Below are 10,166 nucleotides of genomic sequence, written 5' to 3'. Positions count from 1 at the left end.
ACCCCCACCCCCACCCCCCCCTCAGTCCCCATAGCAGCTTGCTGTGCTTGACACTGGGTCACTCACCTTCCTCCTCTGTGCCTCAGTTTCCTCATCTGTACAAGGAGGGGATTAAGCTGAACGTATGCTCAGCTCCTTCTAGTTCTCTAAATTCTGAGAGCCTCCCAGGATGGCCAGCTGCAGCCGTTAGCCTGCAGGGTAGAGAGGCCTCTTGGCTGGGAAGTCCCTGCCAACCTTGGAGTCAGCCCAAGGGGCTCGGAATCTATGTCTGCTGCGTCGCTTCGCTTTACCAGCAGTTTTTCTTCTTTTTCCCTCCTCGCCCTGCAGCTGCCTCAGCTTCGGAAAAGTTCTGAAGTCATGGAAAGTTGGGGCTATGCTCCCAGCCAGGGGCTGGGCCGGATGGCAGCCAAAACCTGAGCTGGGTTTTGACTTTATTTTTAGCTTTTCTGGCTGAGACGGAGGAGGGGAGACATCCTCCAGATCTGGAAGGGCCTCTTTTCACAGGAGACAGACACTGTTGCATTAAACAGCTTGTTCTGAGATGTGGCCAGAGGCCTGGACAGAGCAAGTGTGCAGGCTGGGGGTGCTCCCCCCAGGTCTTCGGGTCCTTCCCTTGCCTGTCTGGGTGTTGCTCTGTCCCCCCTCCCAGTGGAGCCCAGTTGGAGGGGAGGTGGCTCCTGTTTGAAATCTAAGCTGGTGGCAGGAGAACACCATCTCAGTCTCGGGCCCTCCCTCCAGAGCTGCCTCCAGTCTAGCCTTCTCCGTCCTGCTTCACAGTGAATTGTTGGGTCTGCTGGAGCTGAGGGCTTTGGTGGCAGGAGAAAAATGTTGGCAGGGCCACTTTTCTCCTTTCCAGGATAGAATTTTTTCCCCCTGCCCACGTTTGGTTTTCCTTTTTTCCATCTGCCATGGTGGGTTCATGCTTGAAGTCTGATGAGTTGCAGATGGCAACTGGGCCCAGGCCCCTTGTCTCTTTCCTTCCACTCCCTGGGTCTAGTGGTTTCTCTCACCACGCATTGCTGAAGGGATCATTACAACTGAAAAGTTCTTGGGTTCCCCAGAGGTCTTTAAGAAAATAGGATCCCTCTATTTCTCTAGGTCACTCTCCAGCAAAAATCATCAGCGGCCCAGAAAGGGAAGGGAGGTGGCAGAGGCAACCCCTGTTTGGTTGGTTCTAGCTAAAGCTTTACCCAGTTTGAGGAGTGGGGAGGTTCAAGGCTGGAACCCAGATGGACCTGGAGGCCTGGGGGTCGCATCTGGAGCCAGATGCTGAGGCCTGTGGTCGATGTGTCAGGCTCAGCATTCTCAGGCTCTGATGAGGCCCAGAGGGAGGGAGGCTGGAACCCCTGTGCTCTGCCCAGATCAGGGGACCCAGACTGGGTCCGAGAAAGGGAAGGGTCAGTACCATGCCTGGCCGTCCTCATCCCAGGTCTCCCTGAGCTTTAACCAGACTTTCCCTCCCAGCAGTTCCCGGTGTGTAAAAGGGACTAGGGGAGGTGACAGACACCTTTAGGTCTCAAACTGATAAGTGTTAGGGACACACAGACCCAAGGCCTAGGAGCCTGGCTGTCTGGGTACCCGCAGGGAAGGAGGCTTGGCTGAATGGAAGGTGGGTGGAGTCGGGGGAGAAGGTTAAGGCCCTCTGTGGGAAGGGGCAGGAGACAAAGGTGGCTCTGTCTCTTTGGGAAGGAATGGGAGGGGAGAGAGGGAAAAGCATTCATCTCACGGGATCGAGCTTTGCCCTTGGCCCCAGGCACGTTCCTGAGTACTGAGTCATGGGAAGGGTGGAGAAGCAGGAAGGGGGTTTTGGGGACCTTGGGGGAAGTGGGAGTCCAGCCCCAGAAGCAGGCAGATGCAAACAAACCAAAGTCAAGGATGCCCTCCCCTGGCAGTTTGAAGGATAGCAGAGCCAGGCCCCACAGCTGACCTCCCAGAACCTGACTTCTCTCTCTCCCTGGGGGACCTGGCTCTCTCTAGGAACACAGACTCCTCCTCTTAAACCCACTCTTCCCTGGCTTCTTTAGCAATACCAAGAAGGAGGGAGACTTGATGGCTGCCCAGGCCCGGCTCAAGGACCTGGAGGCTCTGCTCAACTCCAAGGAGGCCGCACTGAGCACTGCTCTCAGTGAGAAACGCACGCTGGAGGGCGAGCTGCATGACCTGCGGGGGCAAGTGGCCAAGGTGAGGCCCGCCCGTGATGCCACCTGACACCTGTCCCCCCTCCCCTGCCAAATGCACACTCACTCATCCACCCCAGGCCCCCTCAGGAGGTGCCCAGTCTGACCTGTCACATGGCATCAGAGCCGTTCCCATGTCCTGCCATCGTTGCACCCATCCAGACCATATTGCATCCTCTGCTGCCCATGGTGTCTAGCACGGTGAATTTAAAAGAATCCACAAGCCATTTCCATTTAACTTTGCAATGAATTGTGCCTGGCCCTGGATCCCTCCCGGTTTGACCCTGCTAGAGAGAGCCATGACCTCTCTGGGAGGCAGGAGAGGATGTAGACTGTCCACAGAGCCCTGATCGGGAGCTGATGGTCGATCACATATGGATGCATGTTCTCAGTGCTCAGCATGTGTACGATGGTCTTTACTTTCAAAACACTTTGCTATGTATTCTAGCCTCTAATCTCTCATGTTACAAGCTAAGGAACAGACTCAAAGAAGCTGGCTTGTTCCCAATCTCACAGCCACATCTGCTCAGAGCAGGACCAGGACTAGAGACAGTCACCAAGCTTCTGTCCTGGGCTGTCTTCCCTCCCAGGCCCTGCCGCCACGGTACACCGTGGAGAGACCAGGAGAAGCCAGCATGTTGACAAGAAAACCAAGGCTGGGCCATTCTCCTCCCAGTTCCTGCCCCCAGCCCTTCCCAGCTTCACTTCCCAGCTTGTGCTTTCTAAGATGAAGATCTAAGACAGGTGCACCCCTACTTGAGGTTTAGAGGATTGTTTTGTGGCAGATAAGGGCGCGTCTCTCCGTGATCAAACCCCTGCCTTCCAGTCTGGCCGCCTCTGCTGTCACTCTACCCGCTGAGCCCTGTCCTTCAGACTTCAGCAGTACTGACTAGTGCACATGTGTGCCTTCTTCCCTCTGTGCCTTTGCACTTGGCTCCTGTCTGCCCCACTCACCTGTCCTTCAGATCTCAGCCTCTTGGAGGCCTTCCCGGAAGCCCCCTCTACCACCCCAGGCACACTTTGGTTCCTTCCGTCATGTTCCTTCTGTATTCTGGACATACTTCCTTTATAGCAATTGCTGTGTTGTGCCAGAGAAAGGAGGCACTGTCTTTTTTTTTCTTAGCACAGTACCTACCCAGAGTCATTACTGTGAGGGAATAAATATATTATTACCTCTATGGGTATCCAAGGCTCTCACTCCCCTAGACCTGTTTCTGCACATATAAAGGGATGTGCTGGACGCAGCCCACTTCTCAGCTTCCTTCCAGCTCTGATGTCCTATGATCCCTCTCCCTGACCTCTGCCCCCTTCCTCTCAGCTCGAGGCAGCCCTGAGTGAGGCCAAGAAGCAACTTCAGGATGAGATGCTGCGGCGGGTAGATGCTGAGAACAGGCTGCAGACCCTGAAGGAGGAGCTGGACTTCCAGAAGAACATCTACAGCGAGGTGGGAACTGTGCCCTGCAGACCGGAAGACCAGGGCTGGGTGGTGACAGGCGTCAGAGCTGGGGCTGGGGGATCAGCTGTGTGCAGAGCTCCCTGCCTGACTCCCTTGTACTAGTGGATGGGGAGTTGGGGGGTGGCCAGCCCCCAGGTTAAAGTGGGGCTTTATAGTGACTTCATTCAGGGTTAGGACTGGGCCGGGAACTTGGGTTTCATCCTTGAAGGACTAGTTCTGATTTTGGTTTCTGGGTCCAACCCTTCCAGGAGCTTCGTGAGACCAAGCGCCGCCATGAGACGCGACTGGTGGAGATTGATAATGGGAAGCAGCGTGAGTTTGAGAGCCGGCTGGCGGATGCCCTGCAGGAGCTGCGGGCCCAGCACGAGGACCAGGTGGAACAGTACAAGAAGGAACTGGAGAAGACCTATTCTGCCAAGGTGCTCATTATCCCGGGGCTCCCTTGCTGCCTCTGCCCCCAGCAACCCTCCACCCGCCCACCCTGAGATGTCCTGTGGGAGATCGGGAGGATGGTGGCAGGAGCTCAGGGTACCCGGCACCTGACGCTGCAGCAGTGATGCCCTTCTGAGGTCCCTCCTGCCTTTGGTCGCTGCAGCCCTAACCCTGTGTCCTCCCCTCCAGCTGGATAATGCCAGGCAGTCAGCCGAGAGGAACAGCAACCTGATGGGGGCCGCCCACGAGGAGCTGCAGCAGTCCCGCGTCCGCATCGACAGCCTCTCCGCCCAGCTCAGCCAGCTCCAGAAGCAGGTGATGCCCCCACCCCGCCCCTCCCCCATCAGCCAATAGTCTGGGCAGGATGTCAGGATGTCAAGTGGAAGTCCTGAGGAGGGGAGGGTAGTGGACAGAACATGCCCCAGGACCACAGGCTGAGTAAGAAGCCTAGGATTTGGAGTCAGGTGACCTGTTTGCTGTTCCAGGACTACCTCTTATCTCGCCTGTAAGACCTTCCCTTCTCAGAGCCTTGGTTTTCCCATTTGAATATGGAGATCATTCTTATCCTCCCTAACTCATAGATCTGCCAGGAGACCCAGTGTGAGGTGTTAAAAGCATCAATGTTCTTCTAGCTGGCTGTGCCACTTGTGGCAGAGGAAATAGGTTCTAGCCTCAGATTAAGAGATTTCAGTTGGATATTGAGAAGGCCTCCCCAGTCGTCACCAGCCAGCCGAGGCCACATTAGAGCCATAAAAGGCTCTGATGGGAGCCTGGAGATCCTGGGGAGGATAGCTGGGTGTCCCCTGCCCCTTACGTCTCCATACTTGGGGCCCTTGGGAGCTCATCAGACCCCTGCCCCCCGTCACCCAGCTGGCAGCCAAGGAAGCAAAGCTGAGGGACCTGGAGGACTCGCTGGCCCGTGAGCGGGACACCAGCCGGCGGCTGCTGGCAGACAAGGAGCGGGAGATGGCGGAAATGCGGGCAAGGATGCAACAGCAGCTGGACGAGTACCAGGAGCTGCTGGACATCAAGCTGGCCCTGGACATGGAGATCCACGCCTACCGCAAGCTCCTGGAGGGCGAGGAGGAGAGGTGGGCTGTGCGGGAGTCGGGGAGGTGCTAGCGGCCGCCTCCGGCCTGCCACCGGCCTTGACTAGGCCCCCCACCCTGTCTTCCCCTCCGCAGGCTACGCCTTTCCCCCAGCCCCACCTCACAGCGCAGCCGCGGCCGGGCCTCCTCCCACTCGTCCCAGACACAGAGTGGGGGCAGCATCACCAAAAAGCGCAAGCTGGAGTCCACAGAGAGCCGCAGCAGCTTCTCCCAGCACGCTCGCACCAGCGGGCGCGTGGCCGTGGAGGAGGTGGACGAGGAGGGCAAGTTCGTACGCCTGCGCAACAAGTCAAATGAGGTAGTCCCCCAGGTTGGGTCTAAGAGAATACATCCGGGTTAGGGAGAAAACCTGGAAAGTGAAGGGATGGAGTTTGCGGGGAGGGCTGTTCCTCCCATCAGAGGCAGACCAGGGCAGTGTGGCTATCTCCTCCACACTCTGGTTCCAGTCCTGGCTCCGGGACTCGTCGGTGGCAGCGAGACCTTCGGCAATTTATTTAACCTCTCAGAGCATCGGTTTCCTCATCTGTAAAATGGGCATAATAATAGTCCCTAACCCTTTGAATTCTTGGGAAAATGAAAGTACTGAGTATGTTTGGCACAGCATAAGAGCCCATAGATGTAGCTATTATTTATCCTTGAGGGGGAGGCAGCGAGGGGCAGAATAGAGTGAGATAGACCCAAGAGCCTGAACGAGCCTCCCCCAACCTTCCCCTTCTCTCCCTGGCAGGACCAGTCCATGGGCAACTGGCAGATCAAGCGCCAGAATGGAGATGATCCCCTACTGACCTACCGCTTCCCGCCAAAGTTCACTCTGAAGGCTGGTCAGGTGGTGACGGTGAGTGGCAGGGTGTTTGGGACTCTGGGGTGGCCTCGGGTGGGGATGGGTTGGCCCGAGGATGGGAGTGCTGGAGTGAGCACCCTTCTCTAATTCTCCCTCTCCCAGATCTGGGCTGCAGGAGCTGGGGCCACCCACAGCCCCCCTACCGACTTGGTGTGGAAGGCACAGAACACCTGGGGCTGTGGAAACAGCCTGCGCACGGCTCTCATCAACTCCACTGGGGAAGTGAGTATGCCGCAGGCTGGCCTCTCACTGGACAAAGTTCCCCTGACGGCCAAAGTAGGAGCCAGCTGTCCCCAACCCAAAGGGGCCAATTCAGGGCCACTTTCTCCCAGCTCTCCTGTGCAGTCCCAGGCCCCAAACTCTCTACCCAGTGTACAGACCCAAAGCTGCCTCCCCCAGCAGCAGGAGGAGTGGAGGTTAGACAGTGAGGATTGTTAAGGCAGACGATGCTCCTACCCAGAGAGTTTGACGGTGTCACCCTGGGGTAGAAACAAGTTCCTTAGCTCCAGTACCACAGAGGACAGAGTAAGCAGCAGGTTGGACAAAGGGCAGGCCACTCGAAGGTTCTTGGGTGGTCACTGGGTTGGGTATGCTGCACACCTCCTCCCCTGGCCCTGAGCCCCTAACCCCTGGGGCTCTCGTATCCCCGGCAGGAGGTGGCCATGCGCAAGCTGGTGCGCTCAGTGACTATGGTTGAGGATGACGAAGATGAGGATGGAGATGACCTGCTCCATCACCACCACGTGAGTGGCAGCCGCCGCTGAGGCCAAGCCCACGCTGGGGCACCCAGCCAGGCCTAGGGACAGCCTCTCCCTGGCCTTCCCGTGCCCCAAAAATCTTTTCATTAAAGAATGTTTTGGAACTTCACTTGCTGCCCTGGCTTTTCTTCTCTCTCCTCCCTATACCTTGAACAGGGAACCCAGGTGTCTGGGTTCCCTACTCTGGTAAGGAAGGGAGTGGAACTTTCTGATGCCATGGAGTCTTCCCATGGGAGCAGTGGACAAGGGTCTGGATTTGTCTCCTGGGACAGGGATGGGAGGACAGATGTGGGGCACCCAGCCCTGCCTCTCTCCCCCAATTTCTGTCGCATGCATCTCCTTTCTTGTCTCCTCCCCATTCCTGTCACCTGCATGGCCTCTCATCTCCCCCATTTTTCCTGGGAGAACGGTCTCTCTCACCCGCGCCACTTCCCAACTAATTTTGCATGCCTGCTGCTCTACAAGCTTGCCCACTCTCTCTCCTTTCCCTCTTAAGCTCAGCGTAGCTAGGACAGAGTCAAAGCCACAACTCCCATTCCCTGTCTTCTATCCCCAAGTCTTCATGACCCTGCCCCCTTTCGTGTCCTCCCTTCCCAGCCCCGGGCCCCCTAAGCCCTATCGCTCACCCGCCATTAGGTTAGGTTAGGTTAGGTTAGGTTAGGTTAGGTTACTTGAGCGCAGAACCCCACCTTCCCACCTGGCAACTGGGAACCTGCAGGAGCGCGGAGCCTGGGTGTTGGGCCTGAGCAGTCAGTCTCAGACTCGCCGTCAGGCCTGAGCCTTGTCTCCCTCCTCAGGGCTCCCACGGCAGCAGCTCGGGGGACCCCGCCGAGTACAACCTGCGCTCGCGCACCGTGCTGTGCGGGACGTGCGGGCAGCCTGCAGACAAGGCGTCTGCCAGCAGCTCGGCAGCCCAGGTGGGCGGATCCATCTCCTCTGGCTCCTCCGCCTCCAGTGTCGCAGTCACTCGCAGCTACCGCGGTGTGGGGGGCAGTGGGGGTGGCAGCTTCGGGGACAGCCTGGTCACCCGCTCCTACCTCCTGGGCAACTCCAGACTCCGAACCCAGGTGAGTTGTCCCTCTGCCTCTACACCCCCACAGGCAGCGGGGGCCCTGGTCCCTGAGGGTTAGGGTGGCCCTGTGGGGGGAGAGCCTTCTCTTCCGCAGCCCGGGGGAGTGGGAGCCTCCTCCCCGAAGCCCAAGATCCTAGATGGTCGCTCCCGCATCCTGCCCCTCCTGTCTGAGCCCCAGATTGGAGGGCAGGGGTGGGGCGGGGGGTAAGGGAGGGAGGGTACAGGCCAGGTGCTGCGGCTCACACCTCTCCCCTTCTCTCTTCTCTCTTAGAGCCCCCAGAACTGCAGCATCATGTAATCTGGGACCTGCCAGGCAGGGATGGGGGCGGAGGCCTCCTGCTTCCTCCTCACCTCGTGCCCACCCCTGCCCTGCCCCTCCTGGGAAGGGGCTTGAAGCCAAAGAAAAATACCCCTTTGTTTTTTCTTCTATGTTTTTGTTTTTTTCTAAGAGAAGTTATTTTCTACAGTGGTTTTATACTGAAGGAAAAACATAAGCCCCCACCAAAAGCGCATCTATCTCAATCCCCCCCTTTTCTTCCCTGCTTCTGGGGAACTCTGTATCTGCCTTAAAACCAAAGAGGGAGCCAAGGGAAAGGGATGCTTTTTACAGAGCCTAGTTTCTGCTTTTCTGCCCTGCCTGCTGCCCCCATCCTGGGGACCCTGTGACATGGTGCCTGAGAGGCAGGTGTGGAGTCTTCTCCGCCAGGCCCCTGGGCCATCCCCCATCGTTCCACTACACCTGGCTGAGGCTCCTCCGCCTGCCCCGCCCCCAGTTCCCCCCTGTCCCCAGCCCCGGGATGACTTGATTCTCCCAGGTACCAGCTGCGCTTGCTTTTTCTGTATGTTATTTAGACAAGAGATGGGAATGAGGTGGGAGGTAGAAGGAGGGTGAAGAAAGGTTAGAATGAGCCTGCTGTCACCCAGCTTCAGAGCCAGGGGTGGGCTGTGCCCAGTCACTGGAGATCGAGGTCAGGTGGGTGTAGCGGAGGAGGGAGAGGGAGGCTGACTAGAATGGGGGAGAGCCTGCTGGGGCCCCACCACAGAGGAGGAAGATGAGGAAGGGTGGAGGGTGTGTGGCAGTGGATTTTGGCAAACACTTAAGGAGCCCCTTGCCTCCCATTTCCCATCTGCACCCCTTCTCTCCTCCCCAAATCAATACACTAGTTGTTTCTACCCCTGGCTGCTGTGGTGTCTGTCTTTGTTGGTGGGTGTCACTGTGTGTTCTGAGGGGCAGACAGACAGACAGACACACACACACACACACACACATAAATGTCGCTCAGTCACCGCATCCTCACGCCGCCCAGCCTTGCCCCTGCTCTAAGGGAGATGCGACAAGGCCCTCAGAGCTTCAGATGCACATCTGGGCACCCAGCGGTGGTTGATGGGGAGAGGCTCTGACCTGAGCATTGCCCACCCAGTGCAGGGCTCTCTCTGCATAAGTCCCTCAGAGAAGCAGAGCCTGAAGGAGAGCATTTCCTTCCAAACTTTCTTCAACCAGCCAGCACTTAGCGAGCACCTTCTTCGTGCTGCACCCTGAACTCAGCGTGAATACTGAGACTTGATGATATGGACCCAGTCTGAGGGTGGTGACATCTCAGGACCTGGGGCAAGGACAGATGGGGAGGAGGGAATAGAAGCCAGTGAGAGCAGCAGGAAAGGGGCAGGACTGACTTTGCAAACAAGCAGTTAATGTCCCTCTGCGCCACACTCCATGCTCAGCTCAGGGACAGGGAAATGGACAAGACAGTGTGTTCCGTGTCCTCAGGGACCTTACATTCCACTGGGAGCCAGAAAACGTGGACTGCTGTGGACAAAGGGACGTGTCAGGCGGAGTAGGAGCCTCAGAGAGGGAGCCTGTCATCTGGGGGAATGAGGAGCCCAGACTGAGGGAAAGGGCCCCAACCAGGGAAAATGAGCTATAGGAACCAAACTTTCTCTGGCCCTTTATAAATTCCAAAGCATCTCTGCGCTATTTCATTGGACCCTCATACTGTCTTGACAGGTGGATATTGTCCCCTTTGCCCCTGGAAATGGGGACTCAGAGTTAACTCGACAAGACCACACAGCTAGTAGATGGCAGAGAACCCAGGGTCCTGGCTGTAGACCCCTACTTCTGTGACACTATGCTCCCCGTCTGAAAAGAAAATAGTGATGATAAAATATAAGTTTATATTCCCTGGGACAGAGGAGTTGAGCCTGCAGTCAAAAGTCAGTGGTGGCGCAGTGGTTGAGAATCTGCCTGCCAATGTAGGAGACACGGGTTCAAGCCCTGGTCTGGGAAGATCCCACATGCTGCGGAGCAGTGAAGCCCATGCGCC

General features: G+C 57.2%; 1 protein-coding gene across 1 annotated transcript in view; it reads left to right on the top strand.

Moving 5' to 3' along the window:
• The window catches only part of LMNA (lamin A/C), an 18,358-nt gene extending 10,018 nt beyond the window's left edge, over positions 1–8,340 (top strand). The window contains exons 2-12 of the mRNA XM_024748325.1: positions 2,025–2,181; positions 3,496–3,621; positions 3,882–4,052; positions 4,255–4,380; positions 4,936–5,156; positions 5,250–5,472; positions 5,902–6,009; positions 6,118–6,237; positions 6,669–6,758; positions 7,571–7,840; positions 8,117–8,340. Of these exons, the coding sequence (XP_024604093.1) occupies positions 2,025–2,181; positions 3,496–3,621; positions 3,882–4,052; positions 4,255–4,380; positions 4,936–5,156; positions 5,250–5,472; positions 5,902–6,009; positions 6,118–6,237; positions 6,669–6,758; positions 7,571–7,840; positions 8,117–8,143 (1,639 nt within the window). The 3' untranslated portion in view covers positions 8,144–8,340. The remainder of the gene's footprint in view (positions 1–2,024; positions 2,182–3,495; positions 3,622–3,881; positions 4,053–4,254; positions 4,381–4,935; positions 5,157–5,249; positions 5,473–5,901; positions 6,010–6,117; positions 6,238–6,668; positions 6,759–7,570; positions 7,841–8,116) is intronic.
• Positions 8,341–10,166: the final 1,826 nt, after the last annotated feature.

The sequence above is a fragment of the Neophocaena asiaeorientalis genome, unplaced genomic scaffold (genome assembly GCF_003031525.2).
Source record: "Neophocaena asiaeorientalis asiaeorientalis breed wild unplaced genomic scaffold, Neophocaena_asiaeorientalis_V1.1 scaffold76, whole genome shotgun sequence".
In the NCBI taxonomy this organism is placed as follows: domain Eukaryota; kingdom Metazoa; phylum Chordata; class Mammalia; order Artiodactyla; family Phocoenidae; genus Neophocaena; species Neophocaena asiaeorientalis.
Note: the sequence above shows the minus strand (reverse complement) of the source record. Positions and strands in the feature narration are given on the sequence as shown.